The 21,112-nt window shown below is 39.4% G+C and overlaps 1 protein-coding gene across 6 annotated transcripts in view; it reads right to left on the bottom strand.

The window, feature by feature from the left end:
- The window catches only part of DST (dystonin), a 494,628-nt gene that overhangs the window by 145,873 nt on the left and 327,643 nt on the right, over positions 1-21,112 (bottom strand). For 4 of the 6 annotated variants that reach the window (XM_012532210.3, XM_033424315.2, XM_033424316.2 and 1 more), the window contains 10 exons: positions 20,089-20,267; positions 19,018-19,156; positions 18,004-18,197; positions 16,667-16,829; positions 15,735-15,818; positions 14,913-15,020; positions 14,293-14,391; positions 4,153-4,281; positions 1,829-1,917; positions 687-822 (listed from right to left, as the gene is read on the bottom strand). In XM_012532210.3, coding sequence (XP_012387664.2) covers positions 687-822; positions 1,829-1,917; positions 4,153-4,281; positions 14,293-14,391; positions 14,913-15,020; positions 15,735-15,818; positions 16,667-16,829; positions 18,004-18,197; positions 19,018-19,156; positions 20,089-20,267 — 1,320 coding nt within the window. Of the gene's footprint in view, positions 1-686; positions 823-1,828; positions 1,918-4,152; positions 4,282-4,399; positions 7,521-8,082; positions 10,738-14,292; positions 14,392-14,912; positions 15,021-15,734; positions 15,819-16,666; positions 16,830-18,003; positions 18,198-19,017; positions 19,157-20,088; positions 20,268-21,112 lie in introns of those variants that run through there. The other 2 variants (XM_033424298.2, XM_033424325.2) reach the window with 2 other exon arrangements.

Genomic DNA, 21,112 nt, shown 5'->3' with positions numbered 1-21,112 from the left:
TTCTTCACAGATAGCCAAAACCCATGAGCCAGGAAAATCGTTACATACCCTCAAAATACGACAAATAGTATGTAAAGTACTCCAGGGAGTGAGGGAATTGAGTATAAAGATAACTTTTTGAACACTGGATTTTGTGTTGAATATGTGTTGTCAAGTTTTAAAAGTTTAAGGATAGGCCAAATTTTAAGCTATTTCTGTTATATTTTAAGAAGATGCTAGAGCATCCTCGCTAAAACATATGGCCCAGTATTTCTCAAAGAAATCTCATGGATATCTCTGAAAATCAGACAAATCCCCTAATACTCCAATGTCACGTTTAGAGGTGACTCACAGACTATTTTATACCATCATATTTATATAGTAGAATATCTATCATATCTATATAACATATATCTATATAACAGTAGAGGAATGGCTTTGACAGAGAAGAGTTAGAAAAATGAATGATTCCTTCCTTTTACCATGCAAGGCAGAGATTAAGATGTCACAGAAATTGATGACAGCAAGTGTAAGACTGCATTTAATGAACAACACTGAAATCTCCTAGTACTTAAATAAACCCCACCCATGTTTCTTCCATGTACACAACTCAAGGTCATTTCTTTGTCATTGACATATATTTCTACAATCATGCAGTTAAACTAAAAGTCTTAAAACAGCCTCATGTTCTAAATAAATAACATTACCTTCTCCTCTACCTTTATATCTCCTAAGGTTTGTGATTGTTGTAGTTGTTTCAGAGATTCACTAAAGAGTAAATTATAACTTTCTTGGAGAGTTTTCACTTGTTTTTCCAATTCATTTCTTTCTTCGTCTGTCATTCTAAAATAACCAGAAAGTACGAAAAGACGAATATAAGTCTTCAAGTGATAAAGATGACACACTAGCCTCGATGATTTTGCAAAGAATACTTTTCTAAATTAGCATAGGGTCATAAAATATAATATAATCTCATATACAGATTACTCAGGTCTTAGAATGGTTGTATATGAAAATTAAGGATGGCCCTTATGACCCTAAAAACATCCAGGAATCCTTCTCTTGCCTGGAAAAGGACTAAAGGAAAAGAGTGTAAACTAATATATCAGCACCTCTCTAGCATACACAAATTTCTAAAATAACAACTGCTGTTGTCTGACAGAGGGAAAGATCCCATTGTTAGTTCCAACATGGAAAAGGGACAAGTAAGGTACCACGAATCAAGATGAAACTTGTTCAAGCAGAAGGATGAATAAAGAGGAAATTTATAAGGAAATTAACCCAATTTCCTTATAAATTTAACCTAAGGTACAACATAAAATCATTCTAGAGTAATTCTAAAGATGACAGACAAACAATATTTAAGAAAAGGGTAGATTCCTTCCCTGTCTGAGGCATTAGCTGAAATATATGAAGTGCCTTGTTGCAAAAAGTAGGACCAAACCACAAGAAATTAAGTTGCCACAGTTCTCAGCTAAGAAAATGAAGAACGTATTTACACACATTTTCCAAAAGGTAGGTCTTGGAGAGTAAGTACTACTCAGAATCAAGACTTGGCTTGGCATCTTTACTCACTAGCTACAGATCCTAAACTCTCTGAGCCTGTTTCCTCATCAGCAATATATGGGGGTAGTAAGTACATTTCAGGATTTTGGTAAAGACCAAGAGTGATGAAAAGCGACAATTAAATAGCCAAGTTTATAGTCTTAGGTTATTATATTACTAAGTAAATTTGTGATTGAGTCCCATTTTTAAACTCTACATTGCAATTTACCATCCTCTACTTCGCTAAGAGTTTTGAAGACCACTCCCCTCCTTCAAATAAAAGACCTAATGAAAACCAACATACTTGTCTCCGTGTTTAGCCAGGAAGAGCTGCATAGTTTGCAGTGCTTCAGATAATTGTTCCTTCTTGACTGATATTTCCTCACTGGAAATCTGTGAGGTAAAGAAAACACACTCAAGCTCTTCCTTCACAAAGATGACACAACAGTCATTTAAACAAACTCCAAGTTTTCATCAAGACCCACACGATGGGAATATTTTCAGGTGATCTGAGTAAATACCCATCACTTATTACTGGTTCACAGGCCTGGATAAGAAGACTGCTTTTGAGAATGCACGATGAAGGAAAGTCCCTCCCTCTAACCCTAAGGCCATCATTTCCACGAGGAAATAATAATACCGCGTGATATGGTTCTTGCATTTGTCCCAGCCCAACCACGAATAGAGAATGCCTTAATGATACCCCAGGTGGCCAGACGTTCAGCACTGGAAGAACATTGCCATCCTCAAAAAGATACATGAACATGGAACAAAAACCTTCCCTTCCTTCCCCCAAGCTCCTGGATACAATGCTCCTTTGGAAAAAAATTCCTCTCTAGAAGTATTCCTCTCTAGGTTTGCAGGTCAAGATTAAATAATTTCTATTACTAGGACTTCACTTGCAAAAGTCGCCTGTGACAGAGAAATAAAATTGACCTGTTTACTTTCTCCTAATTCCTCTCTGTATCATTTCTGAAGACCTAATATCAGAAAGTAAATGCTGTTCTTTTAAGTGAGCAGAAATGAAATGATGGGACAATGAAAAGGTGTATTTTCCCCAGACGTATTCTACTGAGAGTCAGCCTAAAGTCTATTTTTCATGGCTATAGGTAATCATGAGGCAATACTGATTTTTTGAAAGACACATTTATTACTGACATCAAATTACCTTAAATATCCTTCAACAGAGAGACCATCGAGTGTTATTTAAGATTTATAACTGGGGCCATGATCTGCATTGCAAAGGTATCTCTCTACTTTTATGTCTGCTAGGTCTAAAACTAACACTGGTCGGTAAAATTTTGGAGAATTTAGAACTACAAAATGAGGAAATACCAAGCGTTTATAAACCACATTCCTGAAAAGAAACTTGTTCTCTCAAGAAATCCTTGCTAAGTTTGTGTCCCTATTTTAGCTCTTTTCCTATTTGACAGGGGGAAAATGAAGAAAATGTTTTAAACTAAATACTCGCATAAAATTGCTTTGAAGGTTTTGGGTTTAAAACACTAAATGTAATTTTCCTTTCCAACTTATTTCCCCCACACTCTATAAAATGTAGTTTGCTAGACTATGAGCTAAGCTGGCTTTATTTCAACTGAATGAGAATTCAAGTAAATACTCAGGTCTATAAACCTCTCCCGGGGGAACCTCAAATAAGGTTCATCTGCCTCATGCCATAGGCGAAATGAGACAAGATGTTGAAGCTTGCTGTTATTGGATTATGTCAAAAATGTCTGTTTCAAGTGATGACAAGTGTGTACTGATGCAGAGCTGGAAGGGAAAGCTAATGATTGCCTCTGTAGTTTCCACAGGTCAGGCAGGAGCAGCAGGGCAGTGAAGGAAACATAATCGAGAAAAATACTGCTTACTTAGTGGAAATTTATTTTTTAAAATATAGTAGCAATTCCAGCATTATCAGTAGCAGCAGCAAAACTGCTTAACTCAGTGCCCTAAGAGCTTCAGGTGGGACAGCCCAAAGGACACCTCAGAGCAGTAACATCTCACGAAATGCGGCCACTCAACTTATGTCAAGTAGTGGGGTTCAGAACACAGCCTACAGAACTAAAGACTTCATTTAGGGAAGGGAAAGAATCTAGAATTTCCAGTGGATGATGGGAGAACACTTCTTTCGGAAATAGAAAAGACCCAGAAAAGCACAACTAAATGCGATCCTCAAATGTTAACATCTTGGTCTGCAGTTTGTTGCTCTTGAAACTTTTTGTTTCTATTCTAAGAACGAGCTTGCAACTCTTTATGACACAGAGTGCATGAATGTACTCAGGGCACCAAACAGAGTGACTCTGCTCTCCTGCAACGTTCCTCAAAGCGATCAGGAAGCAGATCTCACTGTGAGGAAAAGCAGTCCCACATATTGGTTGACTAACAGTGAGACTAATATTGATGAAGTCCAGGTTTTGGAAGCAGAGACAGCTTCTTCTGCCACATACTGTGATTCCTTGGGCAAGTTACTTAACGTCTCTGATCCTCATTATAACTGCATATAGAAATGGGGGAAACTAAAGAATTAAAGGATTTTTTTTTTTAGGTGGACTGTATCAACTCAGTAAATTCTCCCCACTATAATTATTGATATTATCATTATTATTAAACCAGGACCTCGGTGAGTACCTTTTGCTTAAAGAAGGAAGACTTTTCAGCCTTCTCTCCGTCTTTCAATGTCTTGCTGATATTTGATACCCATTTTTGTAATTCTCTGGCTTTTTCAACATGCTCTTTCTTTTCTTCTTCCAGTGACTTCTGACAGGTGTGAGTGGTTAAAAAAAAAAAAAGACATATTCCAGTAAATTACCGAGCCATTAAAGTGATCTCTCCACAGAAAACAAGGATTTGAAAATATTTTTTCATCACACACAGGTTATCGAGATATTTTATTCATTTTTTACCATATTCAACACGTCACGTAGCAGATGTACTTCCAAAATGTTTATGGTAGCAAAGCAAGCTGTGAGAAATAGTCTTGAATGATCAGCCTAACCTCCTAGCTAGTCTATTAATATGACACATTTAAAAACTCAACTTTATTCATGAAGCACTAAAAGAAATCTGAATTGCTGCCTTTGCATTAGCATTACAATCATAACTGTCATGACAGAAAAGTAACAGACAATGGAAAGCTGAAAGAATAAAGTCTACACAAAACAAAAAATACATAGAACGAAGAAAAACCTTCCCTCTCCTCCAACACATAACCCATGCATAATGCTGCTTTTAATTACAAAGTCGTAACTAGAAATGGGAGATGGTGGTAAAATATAATATGTAAAGAAGATTACGACATACAGAAAAACTAAAAATGTTCATTTTTCAAGGCAATCTGAAACACTACAGCCTCACGGATGTGAGAACAAGTTTACATTTTCCCCTGCGATTCCACGGTTCTTTTTTAAGTGCTCTTTCAGTGAGTGTAATGAATCATTTAATAAATGGGAACCCTGACACCAGGCTGGATCCAGGCAGTGATGCAGAGTTCTGAAGAAAGGATGCTGTAAACTCGCTGGAGATCCTCAAGCTTATCCCATATTCCAGGTAAAATACTTTTATTTAGTTTGGGTAGGAGTCAAAAAACGAATCTCAAAGCTAAATGGAACCATTATGAAGAGCAGTAAATCTTTTGTTATTTTCCATTTTAAAAGTATTCTCTCTTGGGCAGAATGGAGTCTAAAATCCAAGCCTCCTGACGTTTAGTCTAAAGGAGTGATGCAAATTCTTCCAGATCAGGAGACAGCAAACTTTATTCTTGAAAGGACCAGAGAGCAAATGTTTTAGGCTTTGTGAGCCATATGGTTACTGTTAGAACTACTCAACTCCGTCCTTGTACCCAAAAGTAGCCAAAGACAATATGTACACAACATGTGTCTGCATTCCAATAAAACTTTATCTAAAAAAATTAAAAAAATTTTTAAATTAAAAGTATTCTCTCTTCTGAGCAGTCAGGTGTTTCCAGCCCTCAAGAAATTAACAGTGCTTCAAGCATGTCACACAATTACTAGGCCGTGGATCTCATACCGTCAAGCTGTGGACAAAGCAGACGAACTAGACAGCATCACCCCTGACTCTGGTTCTATAAACAGGTCCTATTGTGAAGAATAGTAGAGGCTGGAAATCCCTGTCATCAAGGGCTCAGACACTTCTAGGAGTTTAAGTCCTGTGTGGAAATCAAAATCAGCTTTTTCTAAGGCTTCTTTATATGTCAACTTTCTTTTCGTTTGAGGACAGAGGATGTTTCTGGCATAGGACTTTTGATCTTTGAGCTTTGTAGCAATGAAGACATCTATAATCCCTACTTGGAGGGCTTCTTCAATCGACAAGCGGGCCTGGGCCTGGGGCTCAATCAGCCCCCCTGTCAAGTACTGAAATTCCAGACAGCGGATTCCCATGTCCTTACTTATGATATTTGCACTCACAGCTTCCACGACTGACATCACTTTGTTATTGATAGGGTGACTGATCCCCGTGACGACTAACTCACACTGCCGCAGCTGCTGCGCAAACCCCTCGTCCACCAGGCCTCTGTGCAAGGCCTCGGCCACCCGGTACCTCTTGCCGGTCAGAGGGTCAATGATGCCCCCGGTACTGACTTGGGCTTCAAGGCATCGGAGGGCGGTGATCCGATCAACCAGATTCCGACGTGTGGCCTTTAGCACAGAGATCCTTTCCCCACTGGAAGTCAGCCAGTACCCTGCCACTGGACTGCGCGAGTCCTTCTTGGGGACTAACCTGCTCAGCAAGGAATCAGCAAGTTCTGTGAGTGTGAGGAAGCCTTCCTGATACTTTTCGATGGAGGCTTTGTCAATGGTTCCCTGCTCTATGGCCTCGCTGATACTGAACTGTAATCCTGTCTTAGTATCGGTCAGTACACGACAGGGACGCCCATAGGACTCAAAAAACGTGGCTTCCTTCCATTGATACTGCTGCCCTGACAGCTCAAGGTAGGTACTTTTCTCAATCAGGTTTCTCTGGAAAGCCTCGTAGGCAGTCAGTTCTGCTCCTGTCTTAGTATCGACGACAGCAATCCTGTGAGTTTTCGCTACATTGAGATTGGAAATGTTCCTCTCCCCAAATGGAAACAGAAAGCACTGCCCGTCTACGTCAAAGACACACATGCGCAGTAACTCTGAGTAATACAGGGTTCGCTTATTATTGGGATTGGGAAAGGCTCTAGTGTTGCTGGATGGCTCATGTAAAAACTGCAGGATGGCGTTATTTAGCAGCCCCTGCTGCAGGGCAACTTCTGGAGGAACCCGAATGCCCCTCACGGGGTCGATGACGCCCCCACTGGCAATCTGCACCTCCAACATATGTTTGCCCCTTTGCCTGTCAAGCATTCTATTTTCCATGGCTTGGAACACTGACAGTGTCTTAGAAGAACATGGATACCCCAGGGCCGCCTTCTCTGCCTCAAGGAGCCTGATTTTGAATTCGGGGTCAACCACACCTTTAAGGATTGCATCCTCAACAGAATAGGTCTTCCCTGAAAGGGGGTCAATTATGAAACCCGTGGCCGCCTGAGCTTCTAAAAATGCTAAAGTCATCATCTTATCGATGATGATTTTCTTGGCAGCTGAGGAAAATGAAATCTTTTCTGTTGTGGATTCTAGGTAAAGCCCTGCGATGGAGGTGGCTTTTGTCAAAAACTTGCTCAGAGTTTTCTGGACTTCTTCAACGGTCTTAAGGCCAAGTCGCAGCTGCTCAACTGTTTTCATGTCCAGAAGCTTAGCTTCGACCAACTGCCTGGCCGTCACAGTGTGCCGGAGCCCTTGGAACTGAAACTCATCATCCCTGACCGAGCATGCATGATCACCACCAAAGTTCTGAAAGGTCTCTGGTTCTGAGCCCTTCTTAAGAAAATCTCTTTTGAGTCCACCCAGTGCCCTGCACCCTTCAAGCAGCCATTCATCAGCACCGGGGACTGGGCTCTTTTCTTGCTTTAATGCCGTGACTTCTGTGTGCATAGCATACTGCTTGTTCTTAGCTATCTGTAACGGGAATTTATAAGACGTTAAAAGTCATCTAAAGAACATTGTCATGTTACCCACTCTTAATCCAAATATAATTCCTAGAATAACAAAGATGAGATAAGAGAAGAACACTTTCAAGCCCAAGAGGGTTCAGGAACAAGAAATATTATTTTGACAGTCTGAAGTTTAAACTTTAGATGACAATTAAGGTATTAAAATTCTATGTCTAAAAAAGACAGGAGGTAAAATCTGTCCACAAAACGTGTTAGAAATTAAAGTTAACTGCTTGGTTTTTCTAGTTTTTTTTTTTAGGGTCAAATTTTTCGGAATAGAATCCCACAGATATGACAGGATAGCCATGACCTCTGTGTTTTTCATCTCAAACATTTAAAAATTGAAGACTGTAGTTTGTAGTAAAGATTCAAGTAAATCACTAGAAAATGATAGCATGATTTTCTGTTGGACTACAAAGAGCCACTCACATTCAACATGGTTAAAAAATGTAGCCTAGCAGAGAAAGGAAACAAGAGCGGAAACCTGACAGAGGGTAGCTGGCAAGGTTCCAGAATCCAGGGTATACCTCTAAGGGTGCCAGAAGCGTCACCAGGTCTATTTCACACTTGTCATCTTGACACCTGACAGCGTGTCTGGAATTGTACAGACCTTGATTTCTTAGCTTCTCGATTTCTGACGGTCTTGCAACAGGGTTCATCTCATCAAAAGTTATCTGTAATTCGGTGCTTGTTTGAGAAAAGTATTCAGAGTAACACTGCTGACTCTTCTCTTTCTCAACCGGAGCCCCTGATGGCCCGCCCTGGCCCTCCTTCTGCATCTGTTCAGCACCCCGATGTTGCCATCTTTCCTCCGAAAGCTGTGGTTCCTGAGTCCACCTCTGTAGAGGGGACCTGGCCATGGAGGGAGAGGAGGAGAAGTCCCCTGGGCGCTGATACTCCTTCACTGCCATCTCAAGATGTGTCTTGAAGGCTGGGTTCTTTTTCTGGATTTCACACTGGAGCATCACTAACTGATGCTCCTGTTCTTTTATCTGCTGATCCATCTTTTGCTTCAGGTTTTCCACCTCCCGTTTCTGGGCGGCCAGCTCATCTGTGAGCTTCCGACATTTCTGGTAGTGAGGTGCCTCCCCATTCTGCCCTCGGTGCATCTGCTCACGATATTGCTGGAGCTGCCTCTCAAGTTCTCGGATATTTGTTTCACAGAGCTTCGCGTTCTCTTGTGCCCTGAAGTTTTCCCGCTGGAGAGACACAAAGTCAAGCTGGATGCCCGAAATATCATGTTCTGTGATAACTTTGGAGTCCATCAGTTTTTCCATCTTTTTCCGAAACTCCTCTGCAGAACATTTGAATTTCTCAGATTCCTCCTGAAACAGAACCATCTTCCTGTGGGTCACCTGCTCCTCTAGGATCTTTAAGTGCAGTTCGTCTTGCACCTTTTTCAATCTGTCGTTCAGGTCCTGCACCTGTGCCCGCTGCATCTGCACTGCCTGCTCCCCAAGGCGTTTCTCCTCTTTGGATGCACTTAGCTCAGCACTCAGACTTTGCACCTCCTTCTCCGTGTTCTGGATGATGAGGTCCTGCTGGTCGCACTTCTGCTTAAATTCACTTACTAAATGTTGACTTTGGGCCAGGTCTTCTTCCAGGCATTTGATCCTCCTCTGGAAATCCTGTTCCGTTTTCGTCTGTTTGTGCAAGTGTTTGTTTGTGGCACAAAGCTGGTCTTTAAAACCATCCGCCTGGATTTTCAGTGCTTCACATCTTTGCTGGATGGCTTGTTTCTCTAAGACCACATTTGCCGATTCTGCCTGAATTCTCTCCATCATTAACTTGGTTTCGTTATTCTGTCTGGTGAGTTCATCCACTTTGTGCTTTAGTGTGTCTGCACAGTCATTACTTCTCCCCAATTCCTCTTTAAGCTTTTGGATTTTCTCATTATTCTCCTTTTCGGCTTGAATATTTTGAAGCAACTGCGCGTGGCTTTTCTCAAATTGTTCTTTCAGGTGATCTGACTTTCTCTGGCAGGATCGTGCTCTTTCGCCAGAGAAGTCCTTGTCATCCTGCAAAGAAGTAACTTGTGAATTTAAATGCTGGATGCTCCTCTTGGTGATGGCCTGTGTCCTGGTGATCCGGTCCACCTCCCTCTGCAGCTTTCCTTTCTCGTCCTGCAGAGATTCCAGTTCTAGCTCATAGTTGTGCTTTATCCTCTTAAGGTCATTGGCCTCCTGCCTGACCTCTTCTGCCTTCCCTGTGGTCTGGCTCAGCTGCCTGTCCAGCTCCCGGAGCTGCCGAGAGAACCCCTCCTCCGCCTGGTCCTTCCTTTCCAACTCCAGCTTGAGGCATCTCAGTGCATTGCTGGTTTCACCCAGTTTTTCTTTGAGCAAGCGAGCCTTCTCCTCCGATGAAGTTTTCTTGAGCTGCAGGGCACTGAGTTCATACTTCAGCTCCCTCATGTCCTTCTCAGCCTTTCTATTGGCCACTGTCAGCTCATCCACCTGCTGCTTCAGTTCCTCAGCCTGGGTGCTCGTACAAGCTGGCAGTGGGTTTTCTTTGTACGAACACTGCATCTCGATTATTTTTCTTCTGGCTTCCGATTCAATTTTCTGCTTTTCCTTCAGCTGTTTCTCCGCCACCTGTTTCTGGAACGTGAGGTCTTTCTCCATCTGCTCGACCAGCTTCAGGAGCTCCTCTTCGTGGTCCTTCTTTCTCCTTAGTTCCTCCATCAGCTTATCTTTCTGTTGCTCCACCTCGTGGAGGCTGGAGTCTTTCCTCTTCAGATGGTTCTCCAGGGCCCTCCTGGTGGCGGTGTGCTCCTCCAGCTGTTTCCGGAAGCCACTCAGGTTCCTCTGCACGGCCTCCCTCTGGGCCTCGGCCTCGGCCGTGAGCCTCCGCACGCGCTCCAGCTCGCGCTGCGCCGCCTCCTTCTCCCCCTCAACGGCCTCCAGCTCCCGGCGGTACCTCTGGGCCTCGCCCTCCGCCCGCATCTTCTGCAGGGTGATGTCCGCTGCATCCCTCTGCTGCTTCCTCAGCTCGTTCTCTGCTGCCTCCCTGACCTTTGGAAGCTCCTCCTCAACCCGGGACTTCTGCTTCTCAAGCTCAGCCAGCATCCTCTCCAGCTCTGTTATCTTCCCCGTGAGTTTGCGATTCTCCAGCACCGTCGCCTCCTGCCGCTGGAGCAGATCTGAATACACCCCGTGCTCAGAAGCCTCCTGACACCTTTTCATCTATGAGAGACGTTCAGAAGGGTCAAACCCATTCGACTCCAATCTGTCTTTAAGAATCTGAAGCCATGCTCATGAAAGGACTTACACAGACCAGTGAAACCAAAGGCAGAACAAACCCCACCACCAACCCCACCACCATCTGCAGAGAAGCAGCTTCAGAAAGTCAACAGTCGGAGAAGACAAAAAACCCTGAGTGTCAGGTTTTCTAAATCAAGGAATCTTTTCTTTCTGTTTTTTTTGGTCTCTTAGGAATAATTCTGCTTTTAAAATTAGCTAGCTCAGAATTTTACAGCAAGAAGGAACCTTACAGTATGACCCTCACCCCAGATGAGGACACTGAGGTCTAGGGAAGTTAAATAATTTTGAAAACTCACACAATAGGCAAGTGACAAAGTAGGAACCAAAATTCTCACAACAGTTCTCTTTCTGCTCTCACACACAACTCAGTCCTGTGGGCTGAGAAGAACATACGATGTACAGGAACTGAATGACATTAGAGAATTTAGTTTTCATTTTCTAGCCCAATGGAAATTTGAAATGATATTTACATTCTCCTGTCTTAATGGTGAAAGAAGCAAGATACAGAACTTTGCAACAGAGAGCCAATTGAGGAAATAATACTTAACATACGGAAGGAGGAAAATTATATAAAAATCTGTAATTTCTACAATCAAATGCCTCACTAATTTATATTTGCCCTGATACTTACAATAGCCAGAATTGCTAATGCAAAGGCACCTATAGTCCCTGGTGGCTTTAGAAAAGATGTGCTTCATATACTCACTGATTTTGTTGTTGTCCTTAATGACATGGCTCATATGAATGCACTTTGACAAGAACCTTCAGATACTCCATAAACATAAAGATATTTGTTAAATATAAATGCTTGTAAAAGTGTACTTAGGGATTCAGATCCAATTAAGAAAATTTGTTTACTGATTACAGAATCAGTCTCAGCTGGGAGAAATACACTTGACTACAGAACATGATCAGGGCTAGTTTATAATCACAATTTAATTTCTCTTTATTAATACCATAAGGTTATTAGTGTCACATCATCAGCTCAAAATCATCATAGTTAGAAATAATTTAAACAAAAGGAGGGAAATTATTCTAAATAGCAGATTTTATTTTCATGGAAAAGCCCTGGTAAATCTCAAGAATTTAGTTTGTATTATAGACCATGCATCTTATTTTTCTTCCTCTCATTTCTTGATCCCCAATAATCTTGATGAGAATTTTAGATGTTTCCTTTGCTAACCTAAATATGATTTTTAATAAGAATTCATATGAAAAAAAAATCTCATCACAGCCTGCAATATTTAGTGTTCTATTTTCTTTATTTTCTTATCAGGGTCAACTCTCAGTGATACTGAAGCATTCTATCTGCTTACACATAAGGTGTTCAACATGTTTTCAGCAGATGATTTCTAAAAGGGTCTTTCTCAATTCCTCATCAAACTCTGTTTAAAACTTAGCTGTTGCTCAGAAGTTGTGAGTCCCTCCCTTTTTTTCTTGGTCATGTTCTAAGGTTTAAAAAAATGAAAATTCTCTCAGAAAAAAATGTCTGTTGTTAAATTCTCAGTGTTTTGGAGTCATTTTAGTGACTGATAATAATCTCATGTTGCCTGGATAACTCTGAATTTTTAGCAAATATTAGAAAAATTACTAGAAACAATTTAGTCCTATTGCTGATTTGCTTTCTTGTATATTTCAAACTTATTCAAATAAAAATAACTTCAAGTTTTATCTAAATGTTCCCCAAGGAGACATGCTGTCCTTTAATCTCAGCAATTAACATTTAATATATTTTGCGATCAACAAAGACTGGAGAAATATCTTTATCCACCTATCTATTACAGACACTCTACTAATATTTCTGTAACTAGTTTGGTATTATCTTTGAAATTAACTTGAATCCCTCTTTGATTTCATGTTTACCATGGAAAATTCTGCTCTCTGACCAAGATCTCTCATGTGAGTATAGATAGACCCAGTTTCAGAAACACTACTCTTTGGAATCTGAAAACAGAGCTATGTATCTTTTGTAAGATATTCCATTATTAATATCCTTAAGTGGTGAATTTTTAACAAGGAATTTTAAAATCTGCTTTAAATTATAATAATCTTTGCATGGTCTTCCATAAGCTACATTGTTTTGACTTTAAATTCAACATAATCTTTTATATTTCAAAGGATGACAAGCATAATTTTGGATATATTTCAGGCTTTTTGAAATATCTTTTGGTTCTATCAACTTCTACTATTCTACTTCATCAGATACATTGAGCAAATTGGCTCATATATGTGCAGACATACATTGTAAGAAAGGGAAGGGCTTAAATTACTTATATTACATTTAACTACAAAATACACAATTTAAAAGATCTGTATACCATTTAAAATGGAATCATATATATCTCTTAAAAATTAAGAATGTAAAAAAAATATGGACTTTCCTTCATAGATGAGAAGTGTATGCCAATTATTTGAATGTGAAAATATTCTGGTTCTCCTTTCTAAACCCAAAGGAAGTTAGTTATAAAGACTTGCAAGTAGCCATGTTAGTGATTTAGTTGCCGAAAACTATTAACTCTGAACAGACAAAAGTAGTTTACAAAAGCGGTCATAATTTTAGAAACTAAGAAAGCAACATCTATTAGACATTTACTACCATTTTGGTTCTCTCATTATATGAATGGAGTTATACTAAGTACAGTCACCTACAGAATTTCAACAACGGTCTAATTTAAATGGCTAATGCCCCACAATTTACTTACTACAGCATTTGGTTTACTATTTTTGTCTGTTCTGAGGTTAGGAACAGAAAGCATATTAAGATAATAGAGCAGAGCATACTTTCAAAATTAGATACAATAGCGTTTTATGAAAATATATTTCCATAAATAACTCCTTATTCTTTCTGTTTCTGAATATATTTTAAATGCATAATCAAAGGCAACGAAGTTCTCCAAATTAGAATGGTACTTAGTCTTTTTAATATACACCATATCTTTTTGGCAAAGCTAAAAACAAAAACAAAATAACCCCCCCCACAATTCTTAAAAAGTACTACCATTTTGTATAAACACCTGCTACTTCTAACTTAATGGCTTTCATGTTTTAAATCCTTGAAGATGTAAATTAATTTAAAATGCATAAAAAAATGTGTTTATGTAATATTTCTGCAGATATCATAACAGTAGTAACTATACTTCAAAGAACAATACTTCTCAACTGTGAGAAAACTGAAAAACATTCTGCTAAACTGCCAACATTCCATAATTTAAATAGAACCACTTAACGACATTAACGCTCTCATACTAGAGACCTAGAGTAAAAAATTTTTTTTCCAAAAAGGTTGTTCCTTTTTTCTTTTGTAATGTTTTTCAGTTCGAGAGAATCTTAATAACAAACCAAAAAATCCTACGCCTCTACTGTTTTTCACTGTAATTTTGTAATTAATCACTTATACATCAGCTCTCAACCACGTGAGTTTATCATGAAACCCTCTCGTGGCTCCTTTTCAGTAACCTGCCCATGGTTAATGGTTACCTCCTCCTCCTCCAGACGCTTCAATGAGTCCCCAGCAAATTTAATATATTGTGTCATGAGGGTGACCAGAGCCGTATACCGGGTCCTCAGGTCCATGAACTGCAAGTAAGGAAAAATAAAAATAAAAACAGAATCTCCAGTTGCCCTAAATGAGCTGAATGAACACTTGAGTAATAATTAAAATATTAACTAGTCTATGGGACAGGGAAGTTCACGACTCCCCAGCAATGATAACCTAGTAGGAACGAGATTACTGCTGTGCAAACCACAGTGATGGCAATCCTCTTCTAAATTTGATCATGATACACATTTATTATTCTCTGCAATTCATTCATCTTGAATGAAGATTTTCAAAGGTTTTTTTAAAACCCTTAATAAGATGCATTGTTATAGATAGAGAGCATCTGTTTGGGATGATGGAATGTTCTGGAAATGGATTGTGTTCAAGGTTGTACAACATTACGAATGTACTGAACGCCACTGAATTGTATGCTTAAAAATGGCTAAAATGGTGAATTTTCTATTATGGACATTTTACCACAATACAAATATATAAATGTAAAATTGCTAAAGTGTTGCTTCTCTCTTTTACACCCTCCCCATCTCTGGACGGGTATCACCTCTTGAATGACGAGGTCTGCCGAGCTCTGCATTCTCCGGCGTTTCACTGGAGACTTTTGTTGTGAATCCACCATAGCCCGGTAGGTCATAGTTTGTAATTCGTAGTCCTGTATAAAGGAAATGGTAAGATTAATTAAAGCAAAGCACTAACCCTTCATTCTATAGTGATTTGATGCAGAGAAAGGGCATCTACTTTCACTGAGTAAGTCAAGAAAACATTGCAAAACTACATTTTCAAGAATCAATCCAATCCTGACATGTTTCCAAGGTGGTAATAAAAATCAGAAACATTTAGGGTACCCAGGAAAGTTCCTAAGTCTCTTTAGGAGTTCATGGAGACATATAGGGACAGCGTGCCAGTTATTTTCAGCCTCCCTCTCCTCTAGTTAGGAAATGGGACTCCAGATCTGAATGGGTGAAGCTGAGGTGTGGTGACTTAGAGCACAAGGTAGACGTTCTTCCATGGAATATTCCAGCAATACTTCCATGGAGTACTCCAGCAATACTTGCATGGAACACTCCAGCAAGGAGGGGAGAGGGGAAGCAAAATGGTAAGAGGCGGATTACAGAGCTACATTTTATTCTGGTGCACATGGGGGTGTGGCCAGGCTGTGCACGTGTGTGACACAGAGAGAGAATGAAAGAACCAGGAGTCATCACGTGACTCACACTTTCATAAAGAATTAACAGATAAGTGAAGATTCTCTGTTTCACTTTTTAACACAGACTGAATGACCTGCAAAGGCTTTAAAAGTATACCGTAGAAGCACCTCCCTGAATATCTGAACATGAAATCTGATGCAAGGAACTGGTCTTCTCACCTTCACTGCAGTGGAGTACTGCTCTGCATATTTCTGACACTCATCCATTTTGTTCTGTTTCATTTCTATTTCAGACACCAGCATCTATAAGCACACACAGGTTAGGAGAAAAAGGACAAGGAACCCTATGCTATCCAACAACTTGAGATCTCAGGCACTAAGAAATATCTACATCACTTAAGACTACAGCTCTCTACCCCACTGCACTTTTTCTTTTAATTGTAGCCTTTATTTATTGATTGATTGATTTATTTGGCTGCACCACATGGCTTATGGGATCTTAGTTTCCCAACCAGGGATTGAACCTGTGCCCTCGACAGTGAAAGCACCAAGTCCTAATCACTGGATTGCCAGGGAATTCCCTCTACCCCACTGCACTTAATGTCATCTGCCTCATTGGGTAAAGTCCAAGCTTTCAAGATTAAGCCACTATGTGACACCCCCTCATGAGGCTTCCAAAGCAGAAATTACTAAACTCCATGGGAATTATCCACAAGTAGACTTGAAACCCTTATCCCCCACCTAATCCTGATCTAAAGAGAGCTAGAAATTACTGGCCCCTCAAGATGGAACAAAAATCTCAAAGCATTTAACTCTTGGTCACATGTGGCTGTTTAATTTTCTATGACTAACCACTTTTTTTTTAAAATTTAGGATCCCATGAAACTATTGCAGCCAGCAAAGTACCAGAGAGATTTCCATACCTACGATTAAAGGATCATTAGAAACTTGAACTGTCGCAACATGCAACTTTCTTAAATCAAAATAAGGGATGGATGTAGGTTTGAGTGTAAATTTTTAACATTTCTGATTTATTCCCTGCCTTCCTTGAAATAGTTGCTGACTTATCTTACTAACAAGAGAAAGGAAGGTCAAGGTCTGAGTGACCAAATGCAGACACAACCCTAGCACAAGGAACTGTGTTTACACACCTTCTGTTGATTCAATTGTGTGGCTAGGGTTTTACTGTTTTCAGGCTGGTTTTCCTGAATCTTTCTCTGAGTAGTTTCAACTTGCTGGATCCAGTCATCTAAAGGGTGATAGGTATCTTTGTAGTATTTCAGCGACTTCCCAATGCCTTCCAAGTCCCGTAACCTAAGAGGTTAACAAAGGAATAGTCACGGTTTCCAAGAGTAACCAATAGGAAGGTGGAAGGTGTAGAAAAAAGGGAGGGACAAAGTATTACTGTCCTAAGATGCACTAAGCACAACAACAGGGGTGTGTCGAGAATTCGAGGCCACAGCATCCCAGGCCCATCTCCAAGGGCACCTACACTGCCTTGGGTTGAATACAAATTCTTTTTCTCCAGGACTTGTGCAATTTATTGGTACTGATTATTCTAGGGACAAGCCCGAGAGACTAAAGCTAAAAAGCAGGAAAACTGGAAAGTTAACCATAATAATTATCAATCAGCAAGTCTTGAAGACCTAAAGTTTGCAGCAATGGCAGTTCACTTCTGAAAAAATGACATGGTAGCAATGAATGGTTCAACATGGACTCAGAGGGTACTTTCTAGGAACTGTGATTAAACACCCCAGTTTCTATGATTTTAAAACCACTACATTAAACCTACAGATCATGTATTTTAGAGATTAGATACTAAATATTTAAACATAATTTATTTCTCACAAATGGCACTATATAATAAATGCATTTTAGCTGCATTAATAAAAACATAAAAAATGAATGAGAAGGAACACTATTCCATTTCTTTTAAGATGAGCCCCCAAAACCATCCCATTTCTTTTCACTTTTTTATTTCAGTCAGTAGGCAAATGATTTTGACTTTCTTGTCTCTTTGATTAAAATGAGCATTAGGACATTTCAGTTTCTTTACGCTTCCTGTCTAGTATAGATGCTACATCCGGCCCTAGGAAATGCATGACCCACCCTCCTCTTACTAAGTTATGGTTATTTTGATATTATCACTGGTAATAATTAGAGAATTCTCTAATAATTAGAGAATACATTGTTTTTTCCTTCAGAAAAGGCAAGTAGATTAACTATATAAATGCCAGAGTACATAAACAGTTGTAATAACACAGAACAGAAAAATAACTTACTTGGAAGTTAAATATCTTACTAAAGGCCACCCTATAAAAAAGAAATGTAATTGGACAGAGCTCTTGCAATTAACACAATTAACTACATATGGAAATTAACTCTATGGAATGAATTACATATGGAAGTAAAAAGCCTAATACATTTAGACTTTACCCAGAATGCAGAGATTAAATCTGAGCTAAAACTGAATGAAAAGGGTGCTAACCTGTTGTCAATCTGAGCATGAACATTCTGCCACCTCTCAACCAACTGATCTGCTTTTTCTTTGTGCCAGTCAAAGTCAAGGTCACGCTCTTTGTAGGTTTTAAACATCTCATCACTGATGGTCTTTGCTCTCTGTAGCTCATCCTCCAGTGCATGGAAGACTTCTCTTTTTTCATCCACTTCAGATCTCCATTGCTAAAATAGATCAATTTATAAAGTTACAAAAACGTATCAACCGCTCATTGTGTAAACACATTATTCACCTAATTTTACCATTCATTTACAAATGACTGCTATAAAATCAGACAATGGAAAGAATATCTTTCATATACAAAATATTACATTAGCTTGAACCTTATAAAATTGCCAATATTTGACTGTACTTTGACCTAAAAAAACCAACAGTTTTATAGAGTTCAGTCTAACGAAATTTGCATATCAATAAAATAAAATATATTTCATAAGCAAGTCTGCTACCTCGGTAAGTCTTTTTCATTGTTTGTTTTTTAAATATCTACTGATCTCATTGTTTAAAAATGAACACATGCATTAAAAAATCACTGAGAAAACTTTTCACAATTGGTTTACAATATCTTTACTCAGAGATTTATAAATGGAAGAAGAGAAACAGACGAGTATAACTATCAGCCTTTTTCCTTCTTAGCTACTTTACTCACCTTGATTTCTTAAAATAACTGCCTCTTTCCACAAGAAAATCTACTACCAATAATTTACTTTTTAGCTTCAACTCCTCTTGCCGCCGACATGAACAGACTATAAAAACCTACTGTCAAAAAGATCCAAACTTCAAATGAAAAGAACTCACCTCAAACTAAAAATGAATGAACACACTCATTTACAGTAAGCCATGGTACTACAGAGACAGGACATGGAATGGACAGAAATGTATTCAAGTTCAGATATTTAATGCTTGATGTCTGAAGACCTGGGCCAAGTGCTAGAGAAATACTTTTAAAGGATAATCTTAAAAAATAGCCAGCAGTGAAAGGCATACCTTTAAAGTACTCATTAGATTCTCAATGTTATTCTTGTCAGCTATAACTGCTTCCTCTTCACACAGTTTAGTTTCATAGAATTTTACAAGGGCTTCTGCAGCATGAGTGTTTTTTAACACCAAGTTGACAATTTTCAACCTGAAAAAGAGAATTAAACAACACCCCCTTTTGGTAAGTGTTTATTTTCCCGCAATACAGTCCCAAAGCACCATGAGGGTGCATGATGCAGCATGTTCTTCATCCCGAGACACTGACACTTTTATTACAAGATTAACATCCCACTAAGTAAGTCAGACAGAGGAAGACAAATGCCATATGATATCACCTATATGTGGAATCTAAAACATGACACAGATGAACTTATCTACGAAACAGAACCAGATTCACAGACATAGAGATCAGACTTGTGGTTGCCAAGGGGTGGGGGGGTTAGGGGAGGGATGGAGTGGGAGTTTGGGGTTAGCAGATGCAAACTGTTATATACTGAATGGATAAACAACAAGGTCCTACAGTAGAGCACAGGGAACTACATTCAATATCCTGGGATAAACCACAATGGAAAAGAATATGAAAAAGAATGTATATATGTGTATAACTGAATCACTTTTTCTGTAGAGGTGACTCGGCAGTAAATAACACAACACTGTAAACAAACTATACTTCAATAAAATTTTTAAAAAAGGATTAACATCCCGCTAACTGTCTTCTAACAGAACCCATGTCCTGCCCCCACAGTGGTCTTCAGCAGGAGATTCCAACAGCAGAGGGGCTTCTTTCAAACCTAATTTAGACCAAGCCTGGGAGGAAAGTCCTATAGGCTACAACAGCTGAGCTACCAAAACTACAGGCAACATGTGGGAAGATCATTAATGCTCTAGTCTCTGAAGCTCACATTCCCTTTCAGCATGAAGATGCATCATAAGTCCACAGAAATATTTAATATATTTGCTATTAAGAAAAATGTTTTGTATTCTTAAAAATGAACATTTTTGGCTAAACAGCCTATATATATAAGTGGCACTTTTTTGAAGCCAGTTTAGATGATTTCTATTAAGGCAGTGGTTCCATACTTCTCTATGTAGGTGGAGGACATGGAATAGACGTGGTTCATGCTCTGGACGACCACGCTGAGCTCGGATCGCAAGGTGGGAGCCGTGGAAGAGGTGGCCGCTTGACTGAAAAAGTCGTCGCATTTACTCGTGATTGTGGCCAAATCGCCTTTAAGTCGCTCCAGCTCTTTCTTTAGTTTCTACACAACAGAGAACAAACATGAGGATTAGGCTATCACTCCAGATGGTGTCTCTTTCTTCAAACACTTTAAAAATACACATTTCCCATTATGACCCTTAACTTAAACACGTACGTATTCTTTTTTCTTAATTGAAGTGTAGCTGATTTACAATGTTGTGTTAATTTCTGCTGTACAGCCAAGTGATTCAGTTAAACACATACATACATTTTGTTCATATTCTTTTCCATCATGGTTTATCACAGGATATTGAATATAGTTCCCTGTGCTATACAGTAGGACCTTATTGTTTATCCATTCTATATATAATAGCTTGCATCTGCTAATCCCAAACTCCCAGTATTTCCCTCCCCCACCCCCCTTCCCTTTGGCAACGACAAGTCTGTTCTCTATGTCTGTGAGTCTGGTTCTGTTTTGTAGATATGTTCATTTGTGTCGTATTTTAGATTCCACATATAAGTGATAACATACGGTATTTGTCTTTTTCTGATTTACTTCACTTAGTATGATCATCTCTAGTTGCAAGACATTTACATACTCTTTACTTTTACTTTATCAAAGAAATGAAGCCAAAGCAGTCAAGTTTCATAATCAATCATTCCCTCACTGTCCATCTCCTCGGGCCCAAACATCTAATTCAGCGCTTGCGCATCGAGCAGGTGAGAATGTGAGAAGCCCTCGCAGCCTCCACATAAATGGGTGAGAAAGCACGTGTTCCTGTGTTTACCCAAGTGAGAGAGAGAACTGCATTACAGAATCCTCGTCTGCCATCAGCGTTAAGTACATAGGCAGACCTCACCAAGTGACCCCTGGCAAAGGGAGCGTGTGAGAGGTCGCAGAGTCGA

The sequence above is a fragment of the Orcinus orca genome, chromosome 10 (genome assembly GCF_937001465.1).
Source record: "Orcinus orca chromosome 10, mOrcOrc1.1, whole genome shotgun sequence".
Classification (NCBI taxonomy): Eukaryota; Metazoa; Chordata; class Mammalia; order Artiodactyla; family Delphinidae; genus Orcinus; species Orcinus orca.
This window is presented reverse-complemented; position numbering and strand designations above follow the sequence as displayed.